Source organism: Caenorhabditis briggsae (genome assembly GCF_000004555.2).
Source record: "Caenorhabditis briggsae complete genome, chrIV, whole genome shotgun sequence".
In the NCBI taxonomy this organism is placed as follows: domain Eukaryota; kingdom Metazoa; phylum Nematoda; class Chromadorea; order Rhabditida; family Rhabditidae; genus Caenorhabditis; species Caenorhabditis briggsae.
In genome coordinates this window covers 5,624,790-5,635,792 of record NC_013487.2, presented here as the reverse complement: position 1 = coordinate 5,635,792, position 11,003 = coordinate 5,624,790, and the positions used below count along the sequence as shown (strand labels likewise).

Here is an 11,003-nt window from a genome sequence, read left to right as displayed (position 1 = left end):
AAATGTTGTCTGACGTCTCTCTTCTTTCTTTGTTCAACATCTTCTTCTTCTTCTTCATCAACGTCTTCTTCTTCTACTTGCTATCAATAATTGAAACAAAAAAAAAGTTGGAGGAGAAGAAGATGCAGAATAAGAGGAAGAAGAAGAAGAAGAAGAAGAAGAAGGGTTAGTAAAAAAGAAGAAGGACAGAAGATTGATAATTGATAGCCGCCTCATTTTTTTAGCTGGATGGTGGAGATGGCATATCTCATATCATTGCATAAGAAGGAGAAGAACTGGGTGTGGTTTCTTTATTTGGTCTTCTGGAAAATTCCACTCCGGAGATGAATTCTGTGGTGGTGCCATCCTCTTTTCCTTATTTTACAATTCCTTCTTTTTCTTTTTCCAAATTCTGCTTTTCCCATTTTCTTGGCTTCACAATTAAATTCTTTCTTAGAATCGTCGGGACCACAATCTGGTGCGACGGACCCACACAAAAACAATGAGCACATCTGGCTTGAATTAGAACAGAGAAAGAGCCTCCTCCGGGAATCTGGTGATTTTTGGAACTTCACATTTTTTGGAAAATTTCGAGAAAGTTTATAAGAAATGCTCCTTCTTCCTGTATTTACTCTTCTTCAAATATTTTTGGTAAATTGGTTTTTTCTTTAAAATTAAATTAAGGATTTATTTTATACAGAAATCTATGTAAAATTCCTTTATTGAGAATTCGAATTTTTTATTTATTTTCAGTGCTTTTTTCAGTTTTTTTTTCGCTATATCCAGCAAAAAATAAAACAAAAATGAAAAAATCTGAAAAAAAAAATCTGAAAAAAAAATCAATTAAAATTCGAATTCGTGCGCTTCTCCGCCGCATGGGGACTAGAAAACTCCCACTCTTCCACGCGGCCACCAGATGCGTTTTTCTCAATGAAGGACTTTTTTTTTGAATATTTTCTTCATTTTTATAGCAGTCTACATAGATTTCTGCACGAAAAAAAGGAGGCCGACGGTCCCACAACGACAACTATTGTCTATTCAATAAAACGTGGGCGCGCCGCAGGTTGCAAAGTGACACGCCCCTTTTTGAAACGCGTTCCCTTTTCCCTCTTCTCACGCGTTTCATAAAGGGGCGTGCCACTTTGCAACCTGCGGCGCGCCCACGTTTTATTGAATAGACAATATTGTCAAATTAAAAAAACTGGGACCTGAGAATTTGAAAACTTTTGCTTTTTTTGATCTACGAAAAAGCGCGGCAAAAAACGTAATATTTCAGATTTTTGACTCGTTCGAGCTACTTTCGCGTTTAAATTTAGTTTTTTGCTGAAAAATAGATTCTAGAGATGCTAGCGATCATTTTTATACCAAGAAATCAATTTTTGTTCAGAAAATCCCACTAAATTCACATAAATAAATTTGTTATCCACAGTATCCGTTTTCGCTCCGCCCCCTCGTAAATCGACACGAGCGTCGTCTCCGAGATTTTCAGGTTTCACTTTTTTTAATCCGACAATAGGTAGAGTTTCATTCTCAAAAACTTCCGAAAAAAACTATTTCCCTGTTTTTTCGCCGACACATGTTGCTCCTAATGTCTACAAACTTGGGTAATTGTCCCTCCCTAAAACGGAACATCTCATTTTCATCTTTTCTCTTAATTACCCTTTCTTCCTCCTTTTTTTATTTCCAGATTTCCTCGTTTTCTGACCAAAAGAAAGAGGATCTTTGCGCATTAATCCCAGAAAATAACCAAATTTAGATTGAAATCGTGAGAAATTGAAAAAAAAACGAAGAGTATAGATAATTGAAATTGAAAATTTTTAGTGCCTAAAATCGAATAAGAGTATTTTGTACCAGATTTTCGTGTGGACCATAAACAAACAATAATGCTTTGGAAAACTACAACAACAACAAATTACGGTTTCAAAAATTTTATGAGTTTGATTTCTGGAATGTTATGTATTTCCGTTTCTGCATTTTTCGATTAAACCTGATAAACTAGTAGAACTTACAATTAGTAATCAACTTATAAAACAAACCTTGTTATATTTTGTTATATATATATATATATATATATGTATATATATATTTTAATTTTATTTTTTTACCCTAATTTGGAATAATTTGAAAGATAAGTATATCAATGGTACAGTTTGTTTGGATACTTCGCTCAAATCAACAGAAATATAGATCATGAAATGGGATTTTTTCTGTTTATCAAAATTTAGGAAAAATTAGAAATACAAATCTGAGAGTGCGATTGAATTTTTTCCCATTGTATTCGCTCAAGAACGAAGGGAAACTACTGATCTCACAATCAGATCGGCCTCGTGAGAGGCATTTTCTGAGTCTTTTATTTCTTGCCCTCTAGTTATCATTTTATCTGTTCAATAAACAAATTACAAAAAATCACAATTACTGATGTGTTTTTTATAATATAATGAAACAGGTAAAATCGGAAGTTCCTGAATTAAGAAAAAGTGCGACGAACTAATAAATTGAATGCTAACTTTTTGAAGGGAAATGACTAAAAACTCTCTCGTTATGCCTGAGCAAATTGGCAGCCTAGCTTCAGCCGGTAGCGGCAAGGCACCCACAATATATGGCCCACGAGTGTAAATTCTTGAGAGGCTTCCATTTGAAAAGTTAGAAGGAATGTTGTTTTCCAGGAAAACTCTTTCGAAAAACGATACAAAATAATGCGTTCAAAATATTTTTTTCCTTCGAAAAAAGTCTTCAAAGCTCTAATGAAGCTCAGAAAACTTAAGTGAATGTTATTACAACGAAACAATGATCAATTTTGCACAGTAGTTTTTTCTATATTTCGTAGATTTTTGGAACATTTCTAAACATAGCGCTGGATAATGCAATAATAATGCTACCTAGTCATAAAGATAAAGTTATTTAAGGAAACTGAAACGGTAAATTCGAAAATTTAATCCCAATAGTCGAAACGCAATAAAGAACTACCGAATGCTAAAATCTTTTGAGATTCAAAATTAAGAAAACAATATACAGTTTCCAAAACTGTGTAAGTAGCAAAATCATTTTTAATTTTCAATGCTTCGGTTTCACTAGGCGTGCTGCCCATAACAATAAGTTCAGGTAATGTTTTCAATTTTTTTTCAAAAACTGTAAAGATGTACTGAACAGCATTAAGATGAAGCAAATACTAATTTGGAATATCGATTATTGAATACCATTTGATTTGTGTTCGAGATTCAAAATAGGAAAAAATACAGTTTCGAAAACTCTATAATTAAAAAGACAATTTTTAATTACCAATTACCAATCAAACAACAGCATCCATCAATTTTTATAAACTGTAACTTACCAATTCAATTCCAGACAACTCATAGAAACTCGAATCATCTTCTCCTGGAATTTCAGTGGTCGCCAAAAAAGTTGATTGTTTTGTCAGAAGTAGAGAATCATCAGTGAAGTTCATGTTGATCACATCGAATGAGAGAGGCGGTGTACTTCTTCTGCAACGACGACGTCTTCAACCGACAAAAAATGGGGCGGGGCTTATCGGAGTTAAAGAGAGAAACGGAAAAGAGACGGGGAAGAGAAAGAGCAATTAGGAGGGCAAAAAACACTGAAAAAACAACAGAAAAGCTGCGGGAGAGAGAAAGAAGAGAGATGAAGAAGAGTGAGCCTGTTTATAATATTGTGTCTCCTAGGAAGAAAAGTAGAATCCTCTTTTCAAAGAAACATGGTAATTTGATTAGAACAATGTCGAACAAAACGAACGGGGCGGGGAACACTAAAAAGATTCCACTTTTCAAAGAAGTGGGCGGAGCTACAGAGTGAAAAAAAATGTGAGGAAAAAGGAGAAGAAAGGCTATATAACTCATAGAAGAAGCTAAAAAAGAGGCAGAAGAAATGGAGGAGAACGGAGAGCATATTGGCATAAGAAGAAAAGGAAGAAAGGCGAGAACGAATATGACGGATGCTTTGCTTCTTTTTTCGGGATGGGCAACGGAAGAAAAAAAACGAGTTGACGAGATTGGAATGGATTTGGTAATCAGAGAGTCTCTGGGACATGTTTACAGTTTTTTGGATGATTATGGTGTCTGGTTGGTGAACTTGTGGACTTTTTGAAAAATTAGATTCTCAAACTTCTAACCTAAAAACATTCAGAAAGTTTACTGGAAGTGTTTTGAAAGCATGTCTGTTTTGAATAAACTTTAGTTCAATTTCAAATTTTTCGTTTTCACCGAGCACTGAAATTTTTGGGATTTTTTTCTTGTCAGTACGCTGCGAATTTCGTCAACTTTCTAGTGTAAAACGTCGAGAGTATATGACTGGGAAATCTGCAAAAACATACCGTAAAAAATGTATTAGAAGGGCCCCTTTAATAGAAGGGCCCCTTCGAAATGTGTTATTTGAAATTCAACATTTCCGTACGTTTCAGGGCTGGGATTTTACGTTTACGGATTTTACGGTTTCGGATTTAATTGAACCGATTTAATTGAATTGTAGAATTGGTGCTCGAAGTGGAAAATGAAAGCGGCTCCTAAAAAGTGCGAATACATCAAGTTCAATGCAACAAAAAAATATGCCACTCCAATGTTATGAATCCCAAATTAAATCAAGCTTTGATTCCCCCTGTGGAAAATGTCCGTGATCTTGGGATCTACTTTTCCAGTAACCTGAGTTTCCATTATCATTATTCGTTGATTATTCGGAAATCACATCAGAGGATCAACATGTTCTTTTCCATTCTAAAAAACGCATCGTGGAGTGTTTTTTTGAAATGCTATACAATTTACATACGCCCTTTACTCGAATATGGAACGATAGTCACTTCTCCAATCCTAAAGGATCATATTATAAAATTGGAATCGGTGCAAAAGTCATTTGTTTTCAGAGTTTTCAAAAAATTCAGGATGGCATACACTTCATACTTTGAAGCACTGGAAGAATGTCAGCTAAGTTCCTTGGAGTATCGCAGGCTCTATAATGATTTGGTCTACACGTATAAAATTATTGTTTCCAAAGAAATTATCATGGAGGTTCCAATTTTCGAAATATTTAATCATTCTGGATCATTGCGACGTCACAAATACTATTTCAAATCACTTATCAAAAACTCAACAAAAATATCTTCTCAATTTCTCTCTAATAGAGTAATCAGATGTTGGAACTCTTTACCCGCCGAAGTGTTTCCGGTGAAGCCCTTGTCAGCGGCTTTCAAAAATCGACTATTATCCTGTGATCTAAAACATTTTCTTGTCTTGAATTCAACTAATTACTAACTCGGTTTTTCCTTCATCTCCCAATTACTACAAATGTATGTCCCTGTTATATCTCCTAGTTTCATAGACATTTCACGTGTTAGTGGTTTTCTCCCCTTCGTTGAAATAAATAAATAAAATTAAATTAAATTTTTACGGATTTTACGGCATTTTGAGACAACCGTAAAATTTTACGGATCTCCGTAAAATTGTTTCCGTAAAAACCTTAAAATTAACAAATTGACAAATTGACTGGTTTTGGCAAGCAAAACCAAATTTTTTAAAGTTTGGCGCTATTTCAGGTATATATCTTTTCGAAATTTCAATTCAATAATTTGAAAGTTATGCATTGTCACACAGTACCATAGTTTAAAAAAAAGGCCGAAAAATGTCTTTGGAAATTGAATCATCGCTCAGAAGTGGAATTTTGAGATTTTTGGTGATAAAAGTGTGACAATGCATGTTTTGCGAATTATTGAATTGAAGCTTCCTAAATAAGCGTCAAACTTGAAAAAATAGGTTTTGCTTGCCAAAAACAGTATTTTTCCAAATTTTACGTTTGTTACGGGTTTTACGGATTTTTACGGTTTTTCAATCCGTAAATTTTACGTTTTACGGATTCCGCAAAAAAAAATTTTACCCCCAGCCCTGGTACGTTTTCGATGAAAAATATTCCGAAAATTCTAAAATTTCCAAAAAAATTGTTGAAACACTTTTTTTCTCAAAAACCTTCTCAATTTTGGTGAAATTGATAGATTTGCGTGAATTTCGAAAGAGAATTCACCGAACTTTTCAATGAGAATTTCGGAAAAAAAGGCTGGAAAACGGAAGAAAGTTACAGAATATAAGTATCTCGAAAATTACAGGGACCCCTCTGATTGTAGGGTCCCTGTAATAGAAGGGCCCTATGGAGGTACCTTGGAACAATAGAAGTTTTGATTCGGTTTCCAATCATTTTCGGATTAACTGAGTGCACAAAATGCTCAAGATTCGTTTTGTTGTCAGTTCATAAATGTCAAGTTTTTCGTCTACAGTACACATCAAAGTTTGTCAAGTTTCTAGTTGAAAACTTCAAAAGCGCATGACTGGAAAATCTGCAAGGAAATTGATCTCATTTTTTAAAAGTGACATTTTTAAAATCGTTTTTCGATTGGATGGACTTTGGGAAAATACTACAATTACAAAAAGAGGTAGTTGAATTTTTAAGGATTTGTAAAAACAGTAACCGATGAATAAAACTACGGTGATTACGTTAGTATTTCGATTAGTAGCTGTTTTTCAATCACAACAAAAATAAAAAGACCGCTAGTGACACATTTACAACATTTTTCGAGCGGGAAGTATGAGTTTGGGAGGGTGAGGGCTTCAAAATGAGTATAATTAAAGGTAGTATAAATATAGTCTAACTGAAGCTTCAAATGAGTATAAAAGTAGTATAAAACGAGTGTAGTAATAATAAAATATTATAAATGAGTACACGACTATAATTGCGGAATTTTTAAATTTTTCTGGTCCCTGTGCCTTTAAAGTTGAAATTTCCAATTTATGCGAACTTGGCACGTTTATACTTTTTGTTAAAGCTCCAAACCCGGCAAATTCGAATATATAAATTTTAACTGAATCTCTCGAAAAGAGTCTTGCTTTCAATGAAAATGTCGGAATTGCGATTCAACAATATTCGATTGGACAAAAAAAACCAAGAAGAACAACTGGGAACCACCAAAATATTGAAAACTCTATGAAACAGGAAACTTTTCTTTAAAGGTGGGGGGACATGAAAAAAATTATTTTCTCGAAATTCCGTTCACATACCCCCCTCGAGGAGTTGAACTTGTGAGGGCGAGGATTGAGGGTGCGGCGCCGCTACCGACTGAGCCACGTGGGCAAAGAGAAAGCGCACGCCCGTTTGCATACATAAAGGCGAGGACGACAGCTGTACGCAGAGTGACATTAAGCGTTGTACACCGTCACGGTAGAATGCATACTCTGGCCCCGAAAATCCCCCGTAAAATCTCCTGTCCCCCCACCTTTAAAACTTTAGTTTCTTGAAAATTTCCCCAACTTTAGTTGTTATTTCAAACCACAAAATCTGTAATTTTATGACATCAGCATCTATGATTATCTGCTGAAAAACTTTCAACTCTAAACCAATAATTGCCGAAAAATTTCAAGTTGTAAAGGTGTGATTATCAGAGAAATTCTGAGAAGTTTCTAGAATTTAATAATCATTATTATGTTTCCTGTGTCAGGGCAAGTACTAGTGTGCCGTGGCCAAAAAGAACCTGAATTTAGATGTTCGAAACAGTAAAATATTTGTAAGAGGGTGCGAATGAATGTTCCAGAACGACAACTACCGTAACCTGAAATTTAATTTCTTTCCAGGGATTTGTTCCTAGTTTTTTGTACTATTGAGGGACTAGTTCTATCAGCTTTGAGAAGGTCAAGTCTCTGAGTTTTGCTCTTACTAAAACAACAACAACACTAATAGTTCACAAATCGCAGGTGTGAAAATCGGATTTCTGAAATCATGATATCTCTTGTCACATGATAGTGTGATAAGGGTAATTTGATATACGGGACAATAATTTATTGACAAACGCTTAGCAAGAAACAAGAAAAGTGGGAATGGAGTCATGTAGCTGGAAAAGATTAGGAGGGGGGGGGGGGGGGGAGGTTCGGAACGCTGGAAAAAATTGTCTGCTTGTCATAAAAAGAAGGTGAAACGAAAAAAAAGAAGAAAGTTTGTCACGTTTTATTAGATTTAAGCGTTTACAAAATATCTGAAAGTGAGTTTAGTTTGTCTGGGACATTATTCACATAAAAATTTTTATAGAAGACGAAAGTGTTTTTTTTTCTATTTCAACGAAACATTACAGTTTCACAATTTCCACGAATCGAAGAGGCAAAGCTGCTAAGCACTTAAAGTTCGACAAGTAGTGATGTTCTAGATATTATATGTCATACTGTCTTAAAATTTAAAAAAAATCGAATTGTATTGAACAGGAAAAAACTGCAGTGCGTTTTCATCGATATTTTGAGCAGTTACCCCCAAACTCAATTGGCTCAGACCACAAGTTGTAAAAGTTGAAGTGTCCTGAAAGTTCGAAAACTTTTATTTGAGACAATATGAACAAAATCTGTCCTGGAAACAATTTCTTTCATTATTTGAAACGTATTTTTCTTTTGTGAATATAATTCAAATATAAAAACTATAACAGGTTCAATTAATTCATTTCAGTTTCATTAAACTCATTGTTCTAATCCACTTTGTGGATAATTCTTTTCCGAAAAAGTTTAAGTTGTTGAGATAATTGGAAAAGAAACAAAAATCTATTATTTTCAACAAATAAGTGAGAAAAGTTGGTGCCAGCAAATGGATAAAAGTGATGAATCAATCGTAAATTTGTTGTTTTATTAGATTAAAACTAACTTTAGTTTAGTTTGAACATCATCTCAATTCCTGAAGTTTCTTTTGAAAATGTTATATTGAAAAAGTCAGATTTGAATGTTCATACAAATATTCAATTTCAGTAAATTTTTCAGTTTTAACTTGTGCTTTTTGAGTCTAGAAAATATATGGCATACACTCTTAAAATGATCAAGTTTCATTGAGATATTTGCATTGTACATTAAAAAAATCAATTCGATAAAATTTCACTTTTATTTGGTAAAATATCAAGCAATTCTGCTTTAGAAACTATTGCTGACACTATTTGGAGTATTTTTTTTCTGTTGTGAACATATCTCACAATCAAATTAAAAAAATCACAGTTTCAATTAATTGTTTTCCAATCTCGTTGGAATTATGATTTCACTGGTTACTTGTGATAATTAAACAAACTTTTCGTCAAAAAAACAGTTGGGCTGATTGAAAAAATCTAATACTCTATAATAACTAAAACTTTTTTTGGAATAAAAGAATCACTTTGGATATTTGAAACAAACATATTCGCCAAAAATTGAAGTTGTTGAGATAATTGAAAAAGAAACAAAAATCTGTTATTCTCAACAGAAAAGTGAGAAAAATTGGGACCAGCAAACGGGGAAAAGGGTAATAAATGAATCATGAGTTTGTTGTTTTATTAAAGTAAAATCAAACTTTTGTTTAGCTTGAAGTTTTCGATTTGTGAAATTTCTTTAGACGTTAAATTTCAGTGAAAAAAGTAGAAAATGTGGAGATCGTAAATCACAAAACCTTGAGAAAAAATTACGGTTTCAGTTGTTCCAAATCTTATATTTTGCTGAAAAAATTTCAATTCGACTTTTTCTGGATGTAAACTGAAATAATGCTTACAGAAAGTCAGTTTGAATGTTCAATAAAAACTACAAACTACATTATGTTATTTAAAATATTTCAGTTTCAATTTGTGCTCGAAATTTCTGTGCTCAAAATTTTGAAGATAATGACCTTCATTTTATTGTATTCGATTTGAGAAAATATTAACAAAATCTGTTTGGAATCTATTCCTGGCACTATTTGAATTGTTTTTTTCTTTTGTGAGCAATTTGAACTAAAAAAAAGAATCAATTGAGACCAGCAAATGGTTGAAAAAGGTGATGAATAAATCATCAGCTTGTTGTTTTATTGAAGTACAACTAAATACTGTTTAGTTTGAAAATCATTTCGATTTGTGAAATTACTTTTCACAATGGTTATCAAAATTACAGTCAGTGAAATGGATGAAATGTGTAGATCGTAAATCACAGTCTTGAGAAAAAAGTTACGGCTTCCATTGTTCCAAATCTGATTTTCTGCTGTATAACTTTCAGTTCCGGTGTGTGGGAGTATCCTAGATGACTTTTTCTAGACAAAAGAAATCGAGTTTCAATTTGGGCTCAAAATTTTGAAGATAATCACATTTTATTGTGTCGAAAGTATAAAATTACCCTGAAATAAAACATTTCGAGTGACCAAACACATTTTTTTCATCCGTTCTTTAGAAAAATCAGTACTTGAAAACTTTGGGACACTAGGTTCTGATCCTGAATTAATCATTATTTTCCCAGTCTATCCCACAAAATCTAAAGAAAAAATACAACAAAAAAGAAACCTTTTTCACAAAAAAAGTAGGAAATTTTTTTACGATTAACTCAAAATCTGCACGTTTTTTCCTAAAAGTTTAGCAAAAAGAAACTTTTCTCCAGCGAAAAAAATTCGTTTCCTCATTCAACGGACATCGTTTGTTCCCCGGGGAAACTAGAACAAATGGAAAGGAATTGAGAACAAAAAATGATTGGAAAATAGGAAAAAAAGGAAGACAAACGAGGGAGCTAACTATAACCAAAAGAAGAGGGATGAGCTCAAATTTCGGTCAATTTCTTGGTGACCAATTTCCTGATTTTAGGACTCAAAATAACAAAAAGCACAATGATGGGGGATTATATGAATGAGAATGGAGTTTGGGAGTTCGGAAAATTGTTGATTTCTACACTTTTTTACAAACTAGATTTTCTTGAATTCTCCGTTACAGTGTACTCCAAACAAATAGGACGAACATATAAAAGCTTTTTCATCTCATTAACTACAGTAAAACGTAATAGGATCTCACTAAAAGCTTTCCACCCATAAAACCTTGATTTTCATTTTCACAAGTCTTGTTTAATGAGATTCCTTAAACGGTTTTAGCTCGTTATTATTGTTGTCTGACAATTACTGTTGTTAAAGGGGGACTCCGACCAAAAATTTTTATTGCATTAAAAAGTTTCAAAAAATATGTGTTTTCCTGATATTATTGCGAAAAAATTCAAAAAAAAATCCTAAAACCCCGAAAAACGGCGTGGAAAAAA

The 11,003-nt window shown here is 33.3% G+C and overlaps 2 protein-coding genes across 2 annotated transcripts in view; one reads left to right on the top strand and one right to left on the bottom strand.

The window, feature by feature from the left end:
* Positions 1 to 3,424, bottom strand: part of Cbr-tag-49 — a gene marked incomplete at both ends in the record, with an annotated part of 10,956 nt that extends 7,532 nt beyond the window's left edge. Inside the window, one exon of the mRNA XM_045235299.1 lies at positions 3,311 to 3,424. Within this exon, the coding sequence (XP_045096930.1) occupies positions 3,311 to 3,424 (114 nt within the window). The remainder of the gene's footprint in view (positions 1 to 3,310) is intronic.
* A 437-nt stretch (positions 3,425 to 3,861) lies between these two features.
* On the top strand, positions 3,862 to 5,237 carry CBG19993 (the record flags this gene model as incomplete). The annotated part of the gene is made up of 2 exons (XM_002633877.1): positions 3,862 to 4,055; positions 4,868 to 5,237. 2 exons carry the CDS (start codon positions 3,862 to 3,864, stop codon positions 5,235 to 5,237), a joined length of 564 nt encoding a protein of 187 aa, XP_002633923.1.
* Between the last annotated feature and the right edge of the window lie 5,766 nt (positions 5,238 to 11,003).